We start from the raw sequence: 26,457 nt of genomic DNA, 5'->3' as shown, positions 1-26,457 counted from the left end.
TATATTCCAAAGAGCTTTTCTATTTGATTTGTGAAAAGTGTACATCCAAATCAGTGTATAATAAAAGACAGCAGCATTGTTAAGCAAATAGGATAATCCTGATTTATAACAGGACACTTTTAATTAGCAATTTTGAATTTAAACAAGGTACAGTACAACGCACTCAAGACCTAATTATTTTCCATATAAGTGCTTGGCATAATGTTTTTATTACCTGTATCCATTCAGACATGTAGTATTATCAGCACTGTCTAAAAGCATAACATGTCGGTAACAAACATTCTCATTATTAGTGTATGCAGGCATTTTCTTTTAAATACATGTTTTCCATGGTAAAGACCCTAGGCAAGCATGCTAAAACATAGAGCGGTATGGTTAAGCACATTAAGAACCAACCAAATGAATACAAACATGCAATTTTCAGAGGACAAGCCAGAAAGTGACAGAGCTGGGCCCTCCCTGACATCCCAGGCAGAGCCCCAGAGTATCAATGGCTATTGAATAAGGAGGGGCCTTGTAATAATGTTCAGCAGTAAGAGGGTTGCAGTGTTTATCAGTGATGGCTGTTAGAATCAGGAGGGGCCTCATCGTAATGTTCAGCATGAGGGGGTTGCAGTGTTTATCAGTGATGGCTGTTAGAATCAGGAGGGGCCTCATCGTAATGTTCAGCATGAGGGGGTTGCAGTGTTTATCAGTGATGGCTGTTAGAATCAGGAGGGGCCTCATCGTAATGTTCAGCATGAGGGGGTTGCAGTGTTTATCAGTGATGGGTGTTAGAATCAGGAGGGGCCTCATCGTAATGTTCAGCATGAGGGGGTTGCAGTGTTTATCAGTGATGGCTGTTAGAATCAGGAGGGGCCTCATCGTAATGTTCAGCATGAGGGGGTTGCAGTGTTTATCAGTGATGGCTGTTAGAATCAGGAGGGGCCTCATCGTAATGTTCAGCATGAGGGGGTTGCAGTGTTTATCAGTGATGGCTGTTAGAATCAGGAGGGGCCTCATCGTAATGTTCAGCATGAGGGGGTTGCAGTGTTTATCAGTGATGGCTGTTAGAATCAGGAGGGGCCTCATCATAATGTTCAGCATGAGGGGGTTGCAGTGTTTACAGCAGAAGTACAAAGCTTATTGCTCATACTTCTTTTTAGGGAAGTTCACTGTAAAATAACAACGTTATGACTGTCTGATCCCTAAGACTGGGGTTTTAGCACTGCGGCCCTGGCACCAGTAACCTCCGCTCTGCCCACTGTAAGGACTCACTTGACGATGAACGGGGAGCTGCTCTGCTGCAGGATGTTCTTCTCAGAGTAGATGTGCTCCTGCTGCCGTGAGTCCACGATGTGCTTCTTTTTGATGCACTTCAGTGCAAAGGCTGTGTCTTCATCTCTCAGCTTCACCTGCAACACAGATCAACAGCAATCAGCAGCTTTGCTTGTAGTTTCTGAACTATAACACTATTGATTTAAACTGCTGATTTCTGATCCTCCACTCTAATGGGTCTGTCAGAATGAGAAACAAGTGATTTCTAAATCCATTTTCTAACCACGGGATATGCAGATATTTCAGAAACCACAATACAATTAAAAATGTCAGTTGCTTCTGGGAACCTAATAACTTATTATGTGCTGGATATGCTTCTAAAACTACTAATAATTATGGATAAGGCTGTATTTTTCACAGTTTTCATGGATTTCATGATTCCCATGAAATGTACCCTTTGTCATATAATATGTAGTCCCCTGTGAAAATTCCCATTTCTGAAGGAATAGTGTAAGTAAAATATTTTTTTTATCAAAAATAAATACAGCAAAGGTTTCCTTATTGAAGAACCACCTGTGACATTGCTTTTAGGAACCTGGCAGAGGGTTTAGTTTGCTTCCGGTAAATGACTGAACACACACTGCATAGAGCATAGAGCAGCACAATTTTTTTAAAATGTATTCAGCTAAGAAGACACCAGTGGCATCAAAGATTGGAAATATGTCTGCTAAAGATTGCTCTGTCCAATACAAGAAGGGAACATTTTTTGCATTTATTTATGTTTTTATTTTGTCTGACAATTCACTGATATTCTACAATTTAGCATTTACTGTTTTTAAGGAAAGCTATTAACTGTTTAGGAGCATTTGTTGTATAATAGTATAATGTAATAATATTATATTTAATCATGAAATATCTTGAAATACCTGTTTACCATGAAAAAAATACAGCCCTAATTATGGATAATTCAAATATGATGCTATTGGCTTAGGGCAGGGGTGCACAATTCTGGTCCTGGAGGGCCGGTGTCCCTCCTGGCTTTTGTTCCAACCTTGCCCTAAATTACTTAATTGGACCAATTATTACCAATTATTGGTCTAATTAAGTAATTTAGAACACAGTTGGAACAAAAGCCAGGAGGGATCCGGCCCTCCAGGACCGGAATTGTGCACCCCTGGCTTAGGGTTACAGACAGGGTTAGGGTTAGGGTTACAGATAGGGTTAGGGTTAAGGATAGGGTTAGGGTTACAGATAGGCTTAGGTCATTTTAATAATTCCCTGTATGATGTATATATCTCAAGCTGATGGGTTCATATTCCTACATGTCCTGAAGTCAATAGATATGTTATAGAAATGACACGGCATCTGTATTATTCAAATGCTTTACATAGCTGGCTTTTTATGACAATTTTTGTTTGAGTAGGAAACTAATTCAGCACCTTCTCTTACCAGGGCCCTCTTGGAAATTAGATGTGTATCTCAAGGGCTCTAGCATGGTGTGACTGAGACAAAATGATTCTTGGTGATACATCTCCCTCCCTCCCTGTGGGGGCACTGTGTAAAGGGAACAGAGTACCCTGGACTGGATGGCCAGACAATTAATTCCCAGGGTTAGGTGGAAGTTGGTCATCTAGAAAGGGGGCGGAGCTCCAGTACACTTAATCATTGACCCGGAAGGGAAACGATGTGGCAGCTGTGGATTGGAGGAGCCGTTGCACTCGTTAACCAAGTGGTCATGATTGATGGTACAAAAGGGGCGGAGCGAAGTGATCTGTTCCTTTGTATGGTTAATGGTCAACCAGAAGGAGAACAGTAGAATTGTTATCATGAGTGTTTGTTTTGTTTTGGTCGTGTCTAAAAAATACACTGTTATTATTAGATGGCTGAATGATCCAGAGCTGTTGCTAAAGGCCAGCACTTACCCGGACATCACTGCACTGTGTCATGAATAAACTGTAAATACACCACGAGAACTTTAGCACGCACTGTGGACTTGTGTATGTGTTTTGTGTTACGTGTGGGTGTTTAAGTACCGGACTGTTATTATTTCGGGACCAACCCGCGGATTACAACAAAGCAATATATGCCACTGTATTGCTTGTTAACATTATTATTTGCTGTATTTGGGTCATCAGACCAATTGGATTGTATAAATAAACACCATTGCACCTGGATTACCGCTGTCTGTCTTTTCAATAATCACTTTGCTATACGTGGTAAAATAAATACATTCGAAATTTGACTCATATTCAAACGCTTGCGTCCAATTAAGTTCCATGTTCTGTGATTCTAGAGCCAATTACTTAAAGTATGAATCTCAATTTGTTTAGCAAATACAGATCCACATCACTGAGCGAGTTTGAATCAGTATATCTACAAATTGCAGATAACATTGGTTGGAATAAATGTGGTTCTGATAAGCTATAGATAACTGTATATTAGCTCATACTGTCAGATACAGTTTCTTATTACTATTGATTGGTACTTAATAATGTGTAGATTGCAAATGATGGGAAATTTCCTGTTTCGTAGCTAAAATACCTGCCAACTTAAACTATGTTAAAGGGGATTTCTTGAAGAGTCCGCCCTAGTGGATACACACTATTGTTTTTTTATTAACACGGAACTGAACTCCAATAAATGGGTAATTGCATATCAATTAGATGGAATATTTTTTTATAAGGTGCCCCTGTGTGAACCATGAAGCAGATAAGCAGTGCTCTCTCACCAGCTCCACGCGGCCAAAGCCTCCCATGCCCAGCGTGGCGATGATCTCCAGGTGCTGGAAGGGAGTGTCCGTAGCAAAGGGGCTGATCTTCTCCCTCAGCCTGGTGACCTCACTGTCCACCAGTGGAGACAGGGGCCTAGGGGCAGGGCAGGAGAGAGGGAGGCCCATCAGACAAAAACAACCAGGGGGAGAGAGGGAGGCCCATGAAAACAACAACAACCAGGTGAAGACTGCCCGTTAAAGTCTTTGACCAGCTGGCTCTAACGTTGCTTCTATGGAAACCAGCACAGCTTTGAGCTGAGCTGTGAAGATGTCCTCGATGGGGGAAAAAAACCATATATTTTTTTTGTTAGCTTGTCCTGTTTAAATAACAACAAAAATAATTTGTGTTTTTTGTTGTTGTTTTGTTTTATTTTCATGGAGGACTTTTTCAAGCCCCAGCTCAAAGGTATTTAGAAGACTAAAACAGCATTTGGTTGAAGTTATCAAAAGTTAGTTACTAGGCTCCTTGGTCATGGAATTCTACAGGAAGGCTACAGCAATGGATTATAGTCATTGTCATATTTTCTGTTTGGGATGGAACATACTTCATACTGAACCCTAAGGGCTTTAGGACCCTGGAGGACATGAAAGCTGTTAGTAGAATTCTGGCTTCAGATTAAGGGCAGGTGGAAAGTTTGGCCGAGCTAATTAGTTAAATAGTTTCAGGTCTAGTTGTTAGCTCTGCTAATCATCTCTGTCCTCAACAAACTAATTAAGAGGAGGTGCCATTAGGGGGACTACTAGAGACTGCAAACAACTGTGTTGTGCTGTTTTGTATTGCGTTGTGTTGTTTTGTACTGTATTGTGTTGTGTTCATTTATAAAAGGTTTAAATATGTGATGGGGGTAAAAGGACTTAGCCTTCCCCCACGGTTAGTATAGGACATAGTTAAGGAGAAATTACCTCTTTATAAGTTTAGGTTATTTCTCCCAGCGGGAGGTTTTTGTTTTGTTCCTTAAAGGGCCAGAAGTCGAATGTAAAATGTATTTTTTTTTAAACTTGCGCAGTCAGCAGCTGAACTCTGACCCAATGTTTCTGTGACTTGTTTTCTTTTTCCTGATCTAGCTTATCTGACATCGAAGGTGCTATATCACACTGTTTTTGATGAATGCTCTTACCGATTAGGCGACATTCTGGAAATCCATTTGTAGTGTGGAAGTGTTTAGTATTATTGTGTGAAAAAAAATTAAAAAATGGCCATTGTAAACAAAACTCAACAAGACTGTTTCCTGAATTAGAAATCATTGTAATCTCTGATTAATGGGCATTAGATCCTGGGGCCGCCATCATCCGTCGTATTTTGTAAACCCCTAGCTAAGTCATAAACTATTAGAACCACTGCAAGACTTTAAATGGCCAACCACCACCAGATTTTTTCAACTCCACAAACATTTGAACTGACCCTGACTGAGTACTGCTATTGGTTGCTAGGGCGACCTCTTCCCAGGTTCTGCTAACATTCTATCGGCTGGCCTTTTGTTGTGCGTAATTGTACCTTAACGTCACGCTGAAAGAAGAGTCCTCTGAAGCAGTTGCGTTTTACCATACCATGCAACATGATGTGCTACAGTTACTGCTGATAGCAGCAGCAGCAGATATTACTGAAACTATGAATACAGTTTACTCAAATTCAAAGATGTTGCCAAGTTGTACCTTGTTTGCTATTTGTGTTATGTAGCTTGGAGGTCTTATGAAATCGAGTGACAATATAGTCTCATGTTTAGTGATTGTTTCCCAAATTATGGTTACAGAATAGGGAAGAAATACTGATTAGACTTTGATTTATGTAGTTATGTGGATAACAATGTATATATTATATTGATGAATATGCTTTTTGAGATTTCATGGGTTTGGGGCTGAAGATGTAAAATTACGGTTGGACGATAATGACATTTTCAGCAATCGATTATCATCTGTAAATTATCACGATGATTGTGATTTATTAGCTGAATAAATAAAGCATAAAAAATGATTGTAATTTATCAAATTCATACTTGAGCAGCATAACAAACACTAGTTTAAGTCACTGAGTTTAGAAAAAAAATAAAAATATCTAGACAGTATTTGCACCAAGTTTTTAAATTTATGGTGGGTGCCCAGAACAAACGTGAGTATAAAAATACACCTATTGTAATTTGTATATTAACAAATTATGTAGTTTTCCTATAAAATAATATATATATATATATATATTGAAACATTTATTGAAACATTTATGTTAATTCAAGAATGTTTACTTTCATAAAAAAAGTGCCACCAAATGCATTAATATAACGAAACCATACGGTACGGATGTAACCCTGGTTCCCTGAAAGAGAAGACGACAAACAAAAATACTTTTGGGATATGCCTGCCTCAAGTCAGGTATTTACTGAGCATTTTATGTCAGAGCTGTCGATAGCAGGATTTGTTGGTCATCTTCTATTTCAGGGAACTGGGGTTACATCTGTAACCTATCATTTCATTTCAATTCGAAGATGACCAACAACCAATACTTTTGTGAAAGTATATCAAAGCCGTCGCGAGGAAGCGTGAGTGGACAGCAGATGAGGGACGTCTCGCTACCACCAGACTAATGTTTGTGGTGTGAGCGTGCAACTCCAAGGACCCTTGTGCCTAATGAAGGCAGAGAGGAATCTACCACATTGAGTCGGTAGAACCTGGTGAATGTATGCGGAGTAGCCCAGCTAGCTGCAGTACAAATAGGCCGACATTAGTATACGTAGTCAAAACTGTGTCCACAATCCAGTGGGACAGTCGCTGCTTCGAGAGGGCTTGACCCAGGGTCCTTTCACCATGACAGACCATGGTCCTTTCACCATGGTCCTTTCACCATGGTCAGACTGACACAGTGCGCTCATCCTATCCATATGACAGCTCAATGCCCAAACCGGGCAGAGGGATTTCCTCTGACGAAAAAAGGAGGGGGATGGAAAGCCTAGTTCCACTGATTGATTCAAGTGGAAAGCTGTAACCACCTTAGGGGGGAAAGCGGGGTTTGTGCGTAACAATACCGTTTCCATCATCCCATACACGCATACAGGAGCTATGCACTGACAGAGCCTGTAGCTCACTAACCCACTTAGTGGAGGTGATGGCTAACAAAAAGGCTGTCTTCATAGAGAGATATTTCAACTCTATGGAATGTATAGGTTCAAATGGGGCCTTAGTGAGAGCCTCCAATATCACGGACGTCCTTTCTAGGAAGACGTAACCACTGAACACCCTTCAAAAAATGGGTCGCTAGTATAAGAGTGCCCAGGGACATGGGTGTATGGGGACAAGGCATGCAGATATGGCTGCTAGGTACACTTTCAGCATAGAGGGGGACCTACCCTCCTCTAGCAAGTCTTGCAGAAACTGTAAAATGGTTGCTATAGAGCAATAAATGGGGTCATAACCTCTGGCCATACACCAATTTTGGCAATACCTCCACTTATAGGCATATAACAACCTTGTAGAGGGGGCACTACCCTTCTGCAGTGTACTGACATCTGCGTCTAAGAGCCCTAAGGCAGACAGACTCCCGTTCAGGCACCAGACCCACAGTTGGAGTCTGCCCGGTTCTGGGTGACAGAGCATGCCTCTCGCCTGACTGAGGAGATCCATGAGCCTGGGCCATCTGGGGGGCACCAGGAGAACTGTCACCTCTTCTCTCTGAACTTTCTCTGGGAAGGCCGGGAGCAACGGTATTGATGGGAATGCGTACAAGCGCGTCCTGGGTCATTCGTGGGCTAGGGCATTGACGCCTAATAGACCGCCACAGCGGAGGAGGGAGAACCATGGGGGCAGTGAGTCATCTCTGCCGTGGCAAAGAATTCGACTCGGGCCCTCTCGAACTGTTCCCAAATGTGCTCTACCACCTGAGGGTGGAGTCGCCATTCTGACAGATGGGGACCTTCCCTCAAGAGGAGGTCCGCTGCCCAATTCATCACTCCAGGAAGACGAACAGCCCTGAGGGATAGCAAGTTCCTCTTTGCCTAAGTCAATAGCCAAAAGGCTATGCGGTGCAACCCCAGGGACCAAAGTCCTCCCTGGCGGTTGTCATGCGTGTGGACAAGGACATGTCTCCTCTGGAGCACTAGGAGGAAATGCTGGAGAGCGAGGTGAATCGCTCGCAGTTTCAGCGCATTTATGTGCAGGGATGTCCATTGACCCAACCAGCACCCACGGACTCCTCTGCCTGCCCAGACTGCACCCCAACAAAGTTGAATGCGTCTGTCGTCACCACCTGACGGCTGTGGATCACTCCCATCCTTACATCTTCGCGTAGGTGAGAGGCTTGCCTCTGCCAGAATAGGGCTTCCCAGCATATGCGAGACACCGTCAGCTGACAGTGTCTGTCGCGTTTAGGGTGTAGCCGGAAGGCACTGAGCCACGCTCAGATCGGGCGCATGTGGCGTAACCATAGTTGTGGCCATCAGATTCAATAGTTTCTGACAAAACACCAATTGTACTGTGGATCCCTGTTGAAACAGGGCTAGACAGTTGTGAATGGTGGCCACTCTGTTGTCCGACAGGAAGGCTTGCATTGTAAGGGAATCCAGCCGGAGACCCAAGTAAACCGTACTTTACATCGGTATTAATTGGCTTTTGGCATTGTTGAGGGTGAGACACTCACCAGATGCTCTGTCACAATCACTGTGTGGGCCACTGCTCCTTCCTGTGACTGGGAGCAGATCAACTATTTGTCTAGATAGTTCAACACCTTCATCCTCGGCAACCTAGGATGGCATCCACGTACTTTGAGAATGTGCAGGGGGCTAAGGAGAGGCCGAATGGCAGCACGGAAAACTCGAAGATGCTTCCCTGAAAGACAAAGTGGAGATATTTACTGTGCTCGGGACAAATACGGACATGAAAATATGTGTCCTTTAAGTCTACAGTGGTAAACCAGTCGCCCAGCCAGACAGACTGGAGGATGTGGCGATGTGTGACCATCTGGAACCTCCTCTCCCTCAAGAACCCGTTGAGGTGTCTCAGGTCTAGGATGGAGCGAAGGCCCCCATCCTTTTTTGGCACCAGAAAGTATCTCAAGTAGAACCCATCTTCTTGAGTGGTGTGTTCTACAAGGCAGATGGCTTGCTTGAGAAGTAATGTTTTCACTTCTTGCCTGAGGGCCAAGACTGGGAGAGGGTCGCTCACGGATGTAACCGTGATCCCTCGAAAGGGAGCAGGGCCTGTGAGGAACTGCAGCGTGTAACTGGTGAGTACGGTGGCGAGCACCCAAGAGTCTGAGGTGCAATTGCACCAGTATTGCAGTTGGTGTTGTAAGAATGGGTGGGTCTGAGGTTGGGGCTGCTGAGGCTGTGGTGGAGCCTGTCTTGGAGGCTGTTTAGAGCAGTTCTGTGGGAACTGTCTCCTAGGGTGCTGATGTGTTGGGGCCCCATGTCCGGCGTTCCCCCATCCTTGTGGTGGCCCCGGGTATTAGCTGCCGCGGAAGCATGCAGGCGATCCATGTGGCAAAGTGGGGATTGGGACTGTCCGGGTTACCGTGGTTACGGGCGAGCGTCCAACAAGGCCAACTTGTCTGCATCCTGTGATGGCCAAAGCTGTCTGCGCACCACAAGACCCGCCGGGCTTCTACCAAGGGCTTGCTCGCAGATCATAAGATGCCTTCCAGGTAGGCCGATAGAAGACCTGCCGTGTTTCTTGAGGTGGGTCTCCGTGATCCTGCATTGGCCATTAGGACATACAGGGTCCTTGAACAACCCTCCTACTGGAGGGGCTCGCACCAGGGCTGCTATAGTGGAATCCACCAGTGGGAATTGCGCTAGTCCCAGCGCCCCCGCACCTTCCAAGTTGGCCAGCGGGGCTGTGTGTTTGGAAACACTCGGCACTGAGGCCGGTTGGTGCCAGGAAGATTGTACCTCCTCCAGAAAATCTGGGAACACCGGAAAATGCTGCGGGGTCGAAGCTTGTGCTAGTCTGAAAACAGAACGGTGCTGTTCAGGTGCTGCCTTGAGGAAATTGGAGGCTCGCTCCATGAGTGCTCAAACCGAGCTTGATGGACGGGTAACACCCCTCTCTGAGGCCACCTCAGAGCTGGGGCCCATCTCCTGGGTCACTTCCTCCTGCTGCTCCTGCTGCTCCAATGCGTCCCCCTCCCAGGAAGCCGCGATCAAAATTGCGTTCTGGTCCTCCTTGCTCATCGCCTCGTCTCGCTCTGAGATATCTGTGACCGCTGGAGAGGGTGGGGTTGGTATCAGGACAGGTGACAGTGGCGGAGCTGGGGCAGGCACAGGGTGAAGAGCCTGCTGCCTGACCAGATACTCAAGGACCTGGGCCACCTGGCTCTTCAGGTCCGAGATATCCTTGGCCTGCCTGCTGTGCCTTGCCCGCTTACTGCTCCACGAAGGAGACCGTGAGCGGCTGCAGGTTCAGTGGACTGCAGCCTCTGCACAGGGTATATTCTGTGACAGGCTGGAAGGCAGGTGGAGGAGGGGGGAGGATGGGCTGGCTGAGGAAGCCTGTGAACTCTGCAAGCCTCTTGTGCAGGGTCCGAGCCTGGGATGCTGCGCAGATCAAACAGAATGTCTCATCGTCTACGGTGGAGGAGGCATGCTGCATCCCCAAGCACTTGATGTACAGAAGGTGTTTTTGTCCTGTGGGGGAAGCATCCCTCCACAGGACGTGCAAGGGTGGAACTTGGACATTGCGCCGCCCGGAGTGTCTGCACTAGGGGTGCCTAAGCACCGCTGCTTCGAGGTCCAGAGCGTTGAGGGGCCAAAAAGCACCGAGGTACCGAGGCTCTGAGGTGTCGAAGCACTGAAGATATCGATGCAGGAGCGTCTAAGCACCGAATGGCGGTGAAGCACCGAGGCGTCAAGGCTCTGGGGCACCGAAGGCAGCGAAGCATCGAGGTACAAAAGCTCTGCATCGAAGCACTGAGGAAATCAATGCAGGGAGTGCCTGTGCACCGAAGGTGCCGAAGCACCAAGACACCGAGGCTCTGGAGCACTGAGGGTGCCGAAGCACCAAGGCTCTGAGGCACTGAAGCACCAAGGGCACCGAGGGTATCGATGCAGGGAGTGCCTGTGTACCGAAGGAGGCGAGACACCAAGGCACCGGGGCTCTGGAGCACTGAGGGTGCCAAAACACCAAGGCTCTGAGGCACCAAAGCACCAAGGACACCAAGGGTATCGATGCAGGAAGTGCCTGTGTACCGAAGCAGGCGAGGCACCGAGGCTCTGGAGCACCAGAAGGCGCCGAAACACCAAGGCACTGAGGCTCAGGAGCACTGAGGGTGCCGAAGCACCAAGGCTCTGAGGCACCGAAGCACCAAAGGCACCGAGGGTATCAATGCAGAGAGTGCCTGTGCACTGAAGGAGGCAAGACACTGAGGCACCGAGGCTCTGGAGCATCAAGGGTGTCGAAGCACCGAGGCTTTGAGGCGCCGAGGCTCTGGAGCACCGAAGCACTGAGGCGTTGAGGCTCTAGGGTGCCGATGCACCAAGGGCACCGAGTGCACTGAAGTCACCGATGCAGGGAGCGTCTAAGCACTGAAGGCGCCGAGGCACCGAGGCACCAAGACACCGAGGCTCTGAGGCACCGAGACATAGACAGCGCCGAAGCACCAAGGCACCGAGAGCACTGAAGGCACCAAGTACCAAGGGCGAAGCACCGGGGTTACTGGGCTGGGTGTCTAATCTGGACTGCGTGCAATCACACAACTGATGCAGCATGCAGCTTGCAGCGGTGTGGAGTACTGCCTACAGACAGTATAAGCCTGGACCGCGTGCAGTTACACAACCGGAGCAGAGCATAGCTTACAACGGCCTGGAGCACAGCCTTCAGACAGTACACAGAAAAAAAAGAGACAGTAAGAGAGATTTTTTTTTTTTGGGGTGGTCAATGTATGTAAGTCTACCCTACAGTGGGCCAATCAGACCCAGAGGAGGAAGCACACATTGTATTTTTATTTATTTATTCAAAAAACAAGACACACACAAAATACAACACACACACTCACACACAGCAGTACAGTTTTTTTTTAGGCCGCGCACTCCGATAGGGCGGGCAAGGTCAGCACAGCGGCGTTGACTCGACAGTAGGTGGGGCAGAGCCGGGCCCCGGTGGAGGAAGCGTCTCTCTTTTCTCTCTTTGTTATTTATTTTTTTAGCTGCAAAAAGCAGAGGAAAAAAGACAGACAGCAGATGCTGTAGGTTAGACAGCAGATGCTGTAGGTTAGAAAGCAGACTACAGCTGCTGAGTGATGTAGGCTGTTGAAGAATTATTATTTTTATTTATTTATTTTTAACACTAGAAGGACCGGAGATATACTCATACCTAGAAGCCCCACAGTCGGATATAATTAATCTAGTACCCAGTACCCAGGAGTTGATGGCTGCTAGGTCCAATGCATTGTAAAACACCTGAACAGAACACCGTCGGGAGCCAGCTTTCACGGAATACTTCCGTGCCATCTGATCCAAAACATCAACTCCATATTTTCTTGCATTGTAAAAGTCCACGGTCTCTGGTATTTATTTTCACTAGTTCCGATGCTAATTGACTGTCAGTCATTCACTCAGGCAGAGAGTAGAGACTAATCTAACTACAACGAAGCTCATTGCAGACTAGTAAATAAAAATAATAAAGTAGAATACTGTTCTGTATAATCACAATACAATTGTTTTCTATGTGGCCATCAATGTGACTGCTCCGGAGGCTTTTAGGTAATATATCTCCTTTATTTCTGCACTCCCGCGTTTCATGCTTTGTGAGAATATTTAATACATACGGACAGAAAGGTACATGAACGCACAGTCCCATATGTGTTACACGACCAGAGAAAATTACATTTTAAAACCAGAAACCACCAAAATGGCTGCCGCGGGGCTTTTAGTGTTAAATGGAGCGCAGATGCGCAGTGTTTCAGCTCAGTCCTCAGAAGCCGAGTTTCTGATTCTGGGAAGTGGCAAGCCGACTTCCAGCAATAATTTGCAGTGGAACTATCAGAAAACTGGAAATGAGAGCTCTTTAAAAAGAAAACAATCACTCAACTGGAGAGGTTAGTTATATCTACCTTACCTACCTGATTGTGAGAAGCAAAAGAGAATGTGATCTCCCCAGAGTGACTACTTAATCCCTCAGCAGGCGGGACCGAGGACATCACTCCCCAGAGGGGCCTATCGGCAGCTTTGACATAAAATGCTCAGTAAATACCTGACCAGTGGCAGGCATATCCCAAAAGTATTGGTTGTTGGTCGTCTTCGAATTGAAAGAGAACAAATTTGCTAACATTACCTGGAAGCATTTGTTTTCTTTACTTGTGTGGTGAATCTGACATTATGAGAATCAAACTAGGTTTAAAAAAAATAAATAAAATGTGTGTGTCTCTGTATATGTAGTTGTATAGGAACATGCTGAGTTTTGCACATCGCTCCTTGTATGCAGACAGTTTAATCACATAAACCAGCTATCCTTCCATTAAAATCCTTCCATCTCTTCTATTTATGTAACTACCCTTTTTTTACAATAGCAACGCCATAGGATCAGGTATATATATACAGTATACAAGCTTATTTTTCCCAGTGCTGTGCATAGGCTGCAGTATAGTACTCATGTCTTTACTGTAGTTTAAAATAAAGAAGCAACAGAAGCAGCAAAGTTGTTTATGCTATATTACACATGTGCTATGTGTTTTTTTCTTTTTTGATGAACCTTGGGCAACTAAGACATTTGTTTAAATCCATGAAACAGAACACTATTTATTTTATCAAAATAAAGTGACCAACCTGCACTGTTTTCATAAGCTTGCCCCCTTTTTTAAATGATCTAAAAGATATTTAGGTAAGCCACTGTTTAGATCAGCTGAGTAGATTCCACCACCTCTAGCCTGTCCTGTAAAACCCTTGCTTAGAAGTTTTGTAAACAATTTTGGATTGATGCCATTTTGTGGTGTTTGTTTGGTTCTAGTCAAGCACCGGAATTTAAGGAGTTACGCTTCTTAATCATTTGCAGCCCAAAGTACAAAATCCCATTATATGAAACATGCTGCCTGAGCTGTGCAGTAAAGTGGATGGAAGAGCTGCTTCTTCAGCTGCTCTTAATCCACACTAATTAAAGAGCTTGGGGGATCATCACACTGGGAACCAGCAATTATTCTCTCGTGGAGATTTGCAGATGATTATTTTATCCTCATCAAAAGCTTCTCTGGTGTTATGGCTATCCGAGTACTCTGCTGAGAATGACCTTGGAGTGATTTTAACAGCCTGCATTGATGTACAGTAATACATTTAACACAGTAATGAAAATGGAATGTGGAACCTGTCTTGACCGTCACCTTTTTTAGAAACCCATTGTTCACCCAGTCATTGTGCATTGGTAGTGCATAGATCACATGTGGGGATCCACACCTCAGATAATGAGCCTATTTTTGAAGAGGGGGCTAGTCAGGGATTCCAAGCTATTTAATTTGATTGGGGTTAAATGGAGGAAAAAACCCAACCCCAAATGAATGAATACAGCTTGCTCATTAAATTCATTTTTATATATCTGAAGAGATTTTCAGCATATTTTGTAAGCACCATAAACCATTCATTTGTTGATAGGTATGTGTTAAAGTACTCTTAGTCACTTCTTACCCAGTCATAAAATGTTGTTAAGAAGAGGCTATCGTATCACTGTACCACCAGCAGCTACCACAACAAGCCTGTTCTTGAAGTAGACCGAATTAGCTTTACAATGTGGTGGGTAGAGCCTCTCTGTCACATTAAGCCCCTAATTTAAGCCCCTCTTTGGTTGAGCATGGCTTGACTGGCTTGCACGAGCCTTGGATACTCACACAACGTTCCTCTCCTCGTCGCTGCGGGACAGCTGCTCTACGTACTCCTTCAGGTAGGTCTGCAGCTCTTCATACGTCCCCACCATCTGGTTGAAGGTGCTGCAAACAAGAGGAAAATGAGCAGGACGGAGTGGCTTCCATTTCCTTGGCAGATCCTGGGACTCCTGACATTCCTGGAACACTATTTAGGGTTTCCATAGGACTCCATTTCCTTTTCAGCTCATATCGCAATGGCTTTTGGTACATTTTAGACACCCTTCCCAGCAGGACTACACTTACCAGAATGCATTGGGGTGCGAGTTGAAAGCCTGAACTGTCCGAAACGGTCCTAGTACGTGAGTATGGCCCCTTATGCTTTAGTTATGAATGCCACGGATTGCTGTGTTTTTGTTTGTTTTGTGTATTACAGAGGACTAGGAGATGGGAGCTGCAGCCACGGAGCCAGCACAACACCCTGAGCACTACACTCACTGCACAGCACAGACAAGCACCACCATCCCCGGTTTGGGGATTACAATTGTTGTACTGCATTATTATTATTATTGGGACTGTAATCCGCTGTGTTCACTTCACCCATACCATTGCTGGTATCAGGGTGTTGTTATTGTTTAATATTTCATTAACACGGACGTTTGGAAACTGCAATTTAACTGTTTGGACATTATTCCCAACACCACTTACATCCTGTCACAAGGACCAATTTCCTTGACCGTGAAAACACATTTAGACAGGGGGAGAGGAGAGTTGAGCATAATGTGAAATTAACCCCTTAAGGACCGGGATCGTGTTAACATGATCATACTGAAGTGCCCGGCCAGTCTACAGGGGTTGCTGGTGCACAGTGAGCCGAGGACACCTTGGCCAACCTAAGCCCTCCCCACCCAGGCGGCGCTCGGCCAACTGAACTCTCGTCCACGATCGGCAGTGGAATAGCCTGGACTCGAAGTATTTTTTTATTATGCATTCTGCTTGGAGATAAAAACATGTTATTCTATGATCTGAGGGACCTTACAATAATTCCTGAAAGTTTTGTTGAAAAATATTGATGTTTGGGAAAATTACAAGACATTGTTTTATCTGAGCGATTGCAATGACATAATACACGTTTATTCTCAGGGTCTTTATAAGCAATAATGGACACTACCAGTGGCGGCGTTAGGGACATGCAACCCATGCAATCGCATGGGGCCCAGAGGCAGCGACAGTTTTTATTTTTGTTTACATTTTATTAACAATATGCACAAATTCAAAACATGACAAGACAACAAAGGTGACAGTTACGTGTCACTGGTGACTAGGGAAAGCCAAAGCACAGTGCATATCGCTTTTCGACAAGTTCGGACCAGGGAGGGACTCTGCCGGTGTCGAGTGCTGCCGACTAGTGCACAACAAACATGACTATTAGGGGGAAAAATTACTAATACTGACAGCCACGTGACCTGACAAGACTATTACGAAAAAACAGAGGGCGGTATGCTGGAAATTGTAAATGTGTTTAAGGTTAACAAATAAAAAATAAATAAAATAAGGTATACCCTTTTTACACGTGACCACATAGACCGGTTTTTAGGTTCATAGATTATTTTTGTAATAGAATACTATTCAGTTTCACAGTGCATTTAATTGTACAGTCTAAAAAACAACCTCCATACATAACGAGTAGATTAACTCATCTTCTAGTGCGGCCCGTTGCTTATGCTTTAATTACCAAAGTGTAGGAGCGTGAAAAAGAAACAAAGCGGAATTATCCCAGTGGCGCTGAAAACACTCACAAGAAAAAGCAAAGTGTGTGGTAACTTACCCTAAACTAACATCATTCTCTGCATCACAGCAAGCGGCAGGCGATAACGAGGGTGCCAGTAGTAGAAGGTTGTCAGCTGCAGCTGCTGAAGGATGTTACTGGACCATGGGCTGAAACACCTGCAGATGATGTGGAAACCCAGGAGGGCCCTGTCTCACATCATGCTGTGGCTAGCACAGCAGATATCAGCATGTTATCTAATGACCTGTCGCTTTGGCCAGATCATATAAGCATTGATCAACGAAGTAAAATTGTAAAAAGAGGTCCGAAGCAGATTATGGAAATGGAATTTCCACAGAGCGATGCGGCAGCGGCTGCACGCCGTTTTACGAAAGAGAACTACTCCATGCATGTGAAGAACAGTGAAAAAATGATTCGGTAGGTGGCTTATATATTCTCTTTTGGATGCAGTGTTTTGCTTTTGCTTTGCACTCTTCAGCTAACGTGATAGCAGTATTTTCAAGGCCTGGCAGCGCCTTTCACATACTCTTAAAGAACATTAACATTCAAAGCCACACGCACCCAACATGGGAACATGGCGCACCCTACAGGTAGGAATGAGCACTAGAACTACTATTGATCACGCCAACATGGAATCAATTTAGCTGGAACAAAAGTACTAAAAATCTGTTCTGACTGGACTTGTAATCATTGTTTGTCACCTGGCAGAATGGAATCTGGTTTTTCGTGGACATACAATGAATCTGCATGATCCACACAATGGAAACTTTCTTGGTCAGATTGAATTACTTGCAAAGTTCAATCATGTTATGAGTGAGCACGTGACACGTATTAAGAAAGAAATTGCTATCTCAGTAAAGATATTCAAAGCAAACTTATTGCACTGATTGCAGACCATACTCTCAAAGCTATAGTGAAGAGGATAAAAAATGCCAGATATTTTGCTGTTATAATGGACTGCACTCCAGATATCAGCCACACGGAGCAGCTATCAGTAACACTGCGGACTGTCACTTGCGTGTTATCAGTCGGCACATCAATATCTGTCATCTTGAGAACCTGGAAGTCAACATCGCAGACTGCAGAGGACAGTCCTACGATAATGGTAGCAACATGAAGGGAAAGCAGCAAGGTGTAAAGCGAAGAGTCTTGGAGATTAACAAAAAGGCCTTATAAAAGGCCTTGTGATAGTCACAACCTTCTGGCGCAAATCATCAGTGTTAACCGTGACTTTGTTTGGTGTTCTGCAGCGTGTCTACGCTATATTTACTTCTGTTCAACGCTGGTCAGTCTTGAAAGAGCATGTTACCCAGTTTACTGTAAAACAGCTCTCCTCCACTAGATGGGAGTGTTGGGTTGAAAGTGTAAAAGTGCTTCGCTACCAATTAAAAGAAGTTCAGAAAAAAGATAGCGATACAGCATCTGGATTCGTGAGCCTGGCGAAGGAGATTGGTTCATCTCGTTTCATTTTGAGTGTTGTTATTTGGTACGATATATTGTACCAAATAAATCTCACAACAAGCTGCTTCAGAGCCCCAACATAGCCATGGATACCCTCAGAAACGAGATAGAAGCAGTGCGAACATTTCTTCAGAACTACAGGGAGAATGGATTTTCATCTGCACAAACTGATGCGCGAGAAATCGCTGAGGAACTGGAGATTGAAATGGCATTTCCTGAACAAAGGCCCGAAAGAAAACTTGAATGCTTCTCAATTTAACCACGATTTTTTCTTTCCATTAGTTGACATCAATTAAAACTTTCAGAAAGTATTGTAAGGTCCCTCGGGTCATAGAATAACGCTCTAAGCAGACTACATAATAAAAAATACTTAACAAAAAAAAACAACTATTGTGTTGAAAAACAGGCGAAAAGTGTGTATGGTTTCTGAAGTACGTTATGTTCCCCATTTCCACCATTTCCAAGATGCTACTGGAAAAAAATAGATTTTTAGTCAATTTTTATAAGAGAGTCAACTACAGCCAAAAAATGCCTGGTCCTGGGGGGTGGGGGGTGGGGCTTCCTACTAAAAAACACTTGGTCCTAAAAGGGTTAAAGAAAGGAGACTGTAAAATATTAATATTACATTGCATGACAAGTGAAAGAGAATGTATGCTTTTAAAGATAAAAAAAGGTATTTTATGAACACTGCATTAAATTCTCAAAGCGCTTTACTCGTCATTAGCTCATTCCAGGGAGGAAAAAAAAAACACCTAATAAAGTTACCAAACCAGGAATAAATAACTCAAACATTTAAATTATAGGTTTTTAACAGTCCCAGTTTTTAAAAAAAAAATGTATTTTAGAATTGTAATTTTTGTTTTTTTACTTACAGAACAAATTGGGTTAATGACAATTTGGAATAATAGCCTTGAGATTATAGCCTATAGTGTTAAATGGACATTAAAGTTTCTTGACTGATTGACAGATACACAATAATCTAAACCCTGTGCATTGCATCCACCCCAAAGGAGAAATAAGAAGAGAACAGGGTTATATACTTACTCTCTGTCAACAACGAGGCACTGCGTATCGTTCTCATTTGCAATGATGTTAGCTGAACGAACATCCTCACTGCAATGGGAAATGGGACTGGTTAGTACTGGGTATGGGGACTGGCCAGCCTGAGCCAACTCAAGTGCTTCCAAAGAGAAAGGGTAACAGAAGAACCTCATTGATCCATCTCAAGTGCTAATGGGAAAAACCTCATTGAGCCATCTCAAGTGCTAATGGGAAGAACCTCATTGATCCATCTCAAGTGCTAATGGGAAAAACCTCATTGAGCCATCTCAAGTGCTAATGGGAAGAACCTCATTGATCCATCTCAAGTGCTAATGGGAAGAACCTCATTGATCCATCTCAAGTGCTAATGGGAAGAACCTCACTGAGCCATCTCAAGTGTTAATGGTAAGAACCTCATTGAGCCATCTGAAGGGCTAATGGGAAGAACCTCATTGAGCCATCTGAAGTGCAAATGGGAAGAACCTCATTGAAAACTGTAACGGTCCCAACTTCCCTGACAAATTAAGGCAGAGCATTCCATAATTTAGCAGCTCTACAAGAAAAAGCCCTACCTCCCGCGTTGCTTTTGTTGACCCTAGGAATAACCAGCAGCCCTGCATCATGTGATCTTAGAGTGAGGTTTGGAAGATATAGGGTCAGTAACTCCTGCAAATAACTAGATGCTAATCCATTCAGAGCCTTGTAAGTTAACAGCAAAATCTTAAAATCAATTATATACTGCACAGGGAGCCAGTGTAAAGAGGCCAAAACAGGGGTAATATGTTCACTCTTTCTGGTTTTAGTCAGAATTCTAGCTGCGGTATTCTGAACAAGCTGCAAGAGGGATACCACACATTTTGGGACACCAGAAAAAAATGCATTACAATAATCAATTCTAGATGAAACAAAGGCATGCATTAAGGGACGTTCACACCAGACGCGGCGCGGCACTAGCAATGGTTTTCAATGAAGGCGGTTACATGCAGCGGCAGAGGGACGCGGCACCGTAGAGCGGAGCGCAAGAGATAAAATATTTTCAACTTTTGCCGTGCCGCGTCGTGACGTAACCTAAAAACAGCCTATCAGGGAAAAGTAGGCGGTTCCTTTGCGAGGAAGAAATAAAAAAATAAAATGGAGGAAAAGCTGTTAGCTTTAATTTCAGATTTCCCGGCGTTGTATAATACAACAATTAATAGTTACCGAGATATTAATAAAAAAACTGCAGCATGAAGGTCTGTGGGTGTACAAATGGGATGACCGAGTGAATATTAAATATACATAATTACATAAATGAGATAATATATATTTTTTGTGCTAAACTCCACATTGAAAATAATTATGCACCTGCTACTATAACGTAAGCATTTTTTTTGGATAAATTAACTGCAGACAAACTTTTAAAAGATAAAGCAAAACGTTTTATTTTGGTGTACATATATTATATTTGAACAGTTTTTAACAAAATTAATAAAAAAGGAGGGGGGGTGATTGTGGTGGTGTGGGGGTTACAATTAGGTTATAAAAAAATATTTATATTGTCAGTGTCTTCAGTTCTGTCAAAAGAGTTTTATGTTCCCGCTGGCATTCCCGCTGGTGAACGCCCCTTTAATCTCTCGGCATCAGATATGGAAATAATTGGTCTGGTTATATTTCTCAAATGGTAAAAAGATACTTTAGTAACTTCCCTAATATGAGTCTCAAATGATAGATCAGGATCAAAGATGACCCCAAACTCTTAATTTTAGTTTAAGTTTTGATGAGAGATTGCAAGGGTCAAGCTCATGTAATTCCACCTTTTAGTTGGTTCTGTGATCCCGTTAGCATAACCTCTGTTTCATCTGAATTCAACATTAGAAAATTCTATGACATCCAATGCTTGATGCCTGTAAGGCAAGTAGCTAATACACCCAGGCAGAAAAAATTCCTGGCTTTAAGGACAAATATAGCTGGGTATCATCAGCATAGCAATGGAAGTTCACTTTGTGTCTGCAGATAACGTCACCTAACAGTAGCATATATAATGAAAACAGCAAGGGACCTAGAATGGAGTCCTGTGCAACACCACAGGCAACTCCCCAATAGAGATGAACTATAACCTGTCAGAAAGATAAGATTTGAACCAGGTTAGGACAAGGCCAGTCCAACTGTGTTTTCAAGATGATTCAGTAGGATGGAATGGTCTACAGTATCAAAGGCAGCACTTAGATGAAGAAGAATTAATACTGAAGCCGATCATACAGATCGTTCACAACTCTGACAAGAGCCATCTCGGTGCTATGTGCAGCACAAAAACCAGACCGAAACTTCTTAAATATACCACTGTAGTATTGTGATCGTTCATGCTAAGGTAAGAGTGGTGGCGGGTGTAAAGGGTGCGGAAAACAGCAGGCAAATCAGCAGCAAGGAATTCTAAAAAATTGCAATCTTTTATTTCTCCAATCACCAGGAAAACAGGAATTCAACACTTAACACTTGTGAAACTATTTACCGAAGAAAACAAAACAAAACAATAAAAAAACATAATAAAAAAAATACACAAACTGGACCATCAACTTCCAGGTCAGTTGGCAAAGAGGGTTTTGCTGTTTTAAATAACATTGGCTCACTACAGCCACAGCCTAGGATGCCCTCCTCTCACAGCTCTCAAACGTTAACCCCCACTAAGACACAAAGCTGCCTTTATATACCTGTACCAGGTTCCTCCCTTTTAGGTTATACCATTATCCCATGTAAGTTAAATATTAGACCAATACAGTGTTGAACTTTAAAAACAATACATTTGTATTAAAAATATGACTATAAACATAGTTAAATACCCTTATCAATATGTATTTATCTTTCAATAAATCCCATACAGGTAACACAGCTTAATTTATTATAATCCTGCTGTTTCTTTCTCAATACAGTACACGTATGCTTTTCCCCCCATGCATCAATGTACATTACTGTGTACCTGATGAAGACCTGTTGTGTTGAAACCCGTAGTTCTACCTTTTTGTTTGCTCGGTTTAGTAAAACATGTTTTAACTAATAAAATGAAGGCAATCTTTTTCTGTCCAGATTTTGAGTGTGCGACCAACTGATCTTTTGGACTTCAATCTATAAATCAAGGTTGGTGGATCGATTTGAGAAGTGAGTGTAAGCCCAAACAGACTTTCTTTTGTTTTAATATATATATATAGACTGCTGTGCAAAAGTCTTAGACATTGCATTCTTCTGCTCTGATGCATTATGAGCATCAATAATTTACTCAAAGCCTCCAGTAGTATTTTCTACTATTATAACAACCTTGACTTGCATAAAGAAGGAAAAATATTGAGTGAAATAGCTTGCATCACTCGATTTTCAAGGTCTGGTATCCAAAGCATAATCAACAAGTACAGAGAAACATCATCTGGCAGAAGGCACAGGTGTTGTTGTCCATCAAATCAACAGTACTTGTTTTTCCTTCTTTATTCAAGTCAAGGTTGTTATAATAGTAGAAAACACTAGTGGAGGCTTTGAGTAAATTCTTGATGCTCATAATGCATCAGAGTAGAAATTAATTAATTAATAATTCAATTTAATGTTTTGTCAATTGTCCTCAATGATGTAATTGATTGGCATTTAAAAACTCTGTTTTTTGTGAGTGTTGGACGAGGGAGAATGCGAGGAGTTTGGTTGGTGGTTGGTGGTTGGTGGTTGGTGGTTGGTGGTTGGTGGTTGGTGGTTGGTGACGGGTGACAGGTGACGGGTGACTGGTGGAAATTATTTGTTATTTGTTATTTGGTTTACTGGTAAACGAACACTGAAACAGGTATTTGGAATTCGACTTTTGGATTGTGATTTGGTTTTGATGACGAGGGAACAGGCTTAGCCTGTCTCGTATTCAGATAGTACCAACACCTTTTTTAAAACAAACAAAAAACGTTTTTTTTTGTTTGTTTTAAATCTATTAAATCTACCGAGTTACCTTATTTTGTTTCAAATCATGTTGTGTTTGGATTATATGGTAATATTATATAAAAAGAAGCTGAATTTAGTATGATAGTTAAATTAGTCAGGATTTGGGAGATTAATTCAAATGTTTTGCTTTGCTTTGGACATAAAATGTTAACAGTAATGAACAACCATAGTTCAGATAGAAATGACTGCTGTTTTATTATTATTACAATGTTAAAGGGACATCTGATGCTGACGCACGCATATTCTTTTCAGTTGTTATCCTTTTTATAATTAGAAGTGTATAACTATTATGCACAACAGTGTTTTTAGTTATTGGATCTTCTGTTAAAAAAAAAACAAAAAACTAATGTTTGTTCTTTATTTTGAAAAATAAAACGTTAGTTAAATGCCTATACGATAATCAAATATGAAATTAGGATGCAGATTGCACCACTAATATATATATATATATATATATATATATATATATATATATATATATATATATATTAGGGGGTTTAATCAAGTCATGATTAATCACACCTGTGGGCTTTGATTGATGAAAAAATTATTGATTGATAAATGTTGTCTACCTGAACGCAGTATCAAAAAACAGTGCACGAAGAAGAAATCTTGAAAAATGGCGGAGTGGACCTACAAAGATATTCTATATTACCAAGATACTCAACTCTGGCCTTACATCCGTCACGTGGTGTGCAATGGATCATGGGATATAATGAGAGCTCTGGGGCTATTGTCCTATACAGAGGGGTCAGATGGGATGATTTTCTCAGTCTTTAAAAATGTAAAAACCTTTTTAAGTCTGTTTCACTGTTGCTCAGGGTCCACGCAAGAAATATAGTAACCTGGTGAATGATGATATAAAGTGATTGATAATTAAAATGAACTTTAATGAACACCGTACTTTATCTGTGCATGAGCAGTTAAGATCACATGTTTTCTAGTACTGTGTAAAAACGTTTTGTGATTGCAGTATCATATTTACATGTAGTAAAATAAATTAGCTACTTCAGTAGTATGGTGATAAGCATTATATTTTGCTGTACTAATGCAAACTATACTATTACCGTAATTAAATATTATGTGAAATTCAACAACCAATGAGCTTGATTGATTCCAGAATTCACAATTATCTTATTTAATTTTCTAATACCAATAAATCCAATAAATACGTTTTACAATTGCATCTGCTGTGAAACCCTAATCTCTGCGCATGCGCTACCTCTGCTACTGTGCTCAGTCACAGTATGTCTACATTAACATGGATAATGTTTTTTATCAAGACACCCTGGGCAAGAGTAAAACAGACTTCACCACTCAATCCAACACCACTCCATTGACTCTCACTAGAAAAACATATCCTGAGCGTTCATTATATCCCATAACCCTTTGCGTGCAGCGCGACGGAAGTCCCCATGGAGAATCAGCAGATTGGAGTATCTTGGTAATAAATAATATCTTTGGTGTTTCTAAAGACCTTGACAAAGGGCAACTGGAAGGTATACATATTTCACAATATCTCAGAATGAAGAAAAAAAGACTGCAACTTGCAACATTTGCACATCGTTGCTTTCCTTTCACGGCAGTCCTACATGTTTATTGTAACATCTTAGTGGCAAATATTTTCAAACTGTCAAATTACTTGTGAATAGCATTATGTTAATACTTTAAATTACTTGTAATTGTCTTTCAATAAAATTTCATACCACGAGCAAACAGGTGTGATTAATCGATCAATAGAAAATGTTATGATGAAAACCCCTAATATACAGTGCTGTGAAAAAGTATTTGCCCCCTGTCTGAATTTCTGCATTTTTGCATATTTTTTACACTGAATGTTATCAGATCTTCAACCAAAACCTAATATTTGATAAAAGGAACCCTGAGTGAACAAATAACACAAAAAATGAGACATATTTCATTTATTTATTAAAGAAAGTTATGCAACACCCAATGCCCCCGTATGAAAAAGTAATCGCCCCCTTAGACTCAATAACTGGTTACGCCACCTTTAGCAGCAATAACTGCAACCAAACACTTCCTGTAGTTATTGATTAATCTCTCACAGCGCCGTGGAGGAATTTTGGCCCACTCCTCCATGCAGAAATCCTTCAACTCAGTGACATTTGTGGGTTTTCGAGCATGAACTGCTCGTTTCAGGTCCTGCCACAACATCTCAATGGGGTTTAGGTCTGGACTTTGACTAGGCCATTCCAAAACTTTAAATTTCTTGTTCTTCAACCATTGTGTGTTTCAGATCATTGTCTTGCTGTATTATTATTATTATTTGTTTATTTAGCAGACCCCTTTATCCAAGGCGACTTACAGAGACTAGGGTGTGTGAACTATGCATCAGCTGCAGAGTCACTTACAATTATGTCTCACCTGAAAGATGGGGCACAAGGAGGTTAAGTGACTTGCTCAGGGTCACACAATGAGTCAGTGGCTGAGGTGGGATTTGAACCGGGGACTTTCTGGTTACAAGCCCTTTTCTTTAACCACTGGACCACACAGCCTACCTGCATGACCCAGCTGCGCTTCAGCTTCAGCTCACGGACGGATGGCCTGACATTCTCCTGCAGAATTCTCTGATACAGAACAGAATTCATGGTTCCTTCAATGATGGCAAGACGTCCAGGTCCTGATGCAGCAAAGCATCCCCAAACCATAACACTACCACCACCATGCTTGACCGTTGGTATGAGGTTCTTACAGTGGCATGCAGTGTTTGGTTTTTGCCAGACATAACGGGGCCCATGTCGGCCAAAAAGTTCCACTTTTGATCTGTCCATAGAACATTGTTCCAGAACTCTTGAGGATCATCCAGGTGCTTTTTGGAAAACTTGAGACGAGCATTCATGTTCTTCTTAGTGAGCAATGGTTTCTGCCTTGCTACTCTGCCATGAATCCAATTTTTGCCCAGTGTCTTTCTGATGGTTGAGTCATGAACACTGACCTTAGTGGGGGCGAGAGAGGCCTGCAGATCCCTGGATGTTGTTCTAGGGTTCTTTGTGACTTCCTGGACAATTTTAAGCCTTGCTCTTAGAGAGATTCTGGCAGGACGGCCACCCCTGGGAAGATTCACTACTGTCCCAAACTTTCTCCATTTGGACAATATGGCTCTGACTGTGGTTCAGTGGAGCCCCAGAGCCTTAGAAATGGCTTTGTAACCCTTTCTAGACTGATAGGCATCAACAACTTTTTCCCGGGGGTCTTTCTTTTGTTCGTGGCATGATGTGCCTCTAGAACCTGTGTGCTGACAACTTAACTCTGATGGTAAGGGCCAAAGTTAGTCCGATTTATATTGGGCAGGGCTGGCCCAAATCAGGCCTGGTTGTTAACCAAAGTACTCAAACAGCTGACCCTAATTATCCCTTTAATTGGGTTGAGTTAACTAGGGGGGTGTGACAGGCTAGCTGCAGGGATGACGTC

General features: G+C 42.7%; 1 protein-coding gene across 1 annotated transcript in view; it reads right to left on the bottom strand.

Moving 5' to 3' along the window:
* LOC117417630 (cGMP-dependent protein kinase 2) overlaps positions 1 to 26,457 on the bottom strand; it is a 70,371-nt gene that overhangs the window by 23,181 nt on the left and 20,733 nt on the right. The window contains exons 9-12 of the mRNA XM_059035279.1: positions 19,084 to 19,152; positions 14,817 to 14,915; positions 3,986 to 4,121; positions 1,258 to 1,394 (exon numbers count right to left, since the gene is read on the bottom strand). Coding sequence (XP_058891262.1) covers positions 1,258 to 1,394; positions 3,986 to 4,121; positions 14,817 to 14,915; positions 19,084 to 19,152 — 441 coding nt within the window. The remainder of the gene's footprint in view (positions 1 to 1,257; positions 1,395 to 3,985; positions 4,122 to 14,816; positions 14,916 to 19,083; positions 19,153 to 26,457) is intronic.

The sequence above is a fragment of the Acipenser ruthenus genome, chromosome 13 (assembly GCF_902713425.1).
Source record: "Acipenser ruthenus chromosome 13, fAciRut3.2 maternal haplotype, whole genome shotgun sequence".
Classification (NCBI taxonomy): domain Eukaryota; kingdom Metazoa; phylum Chordata; class Actinopteri; order Acipenseriformes; family Acipenseridae; genus Acipenser; species Acipenser ruthenus.
This window is presented reverse-complemented; position numbering and strand designations above follow the sequence as displayed.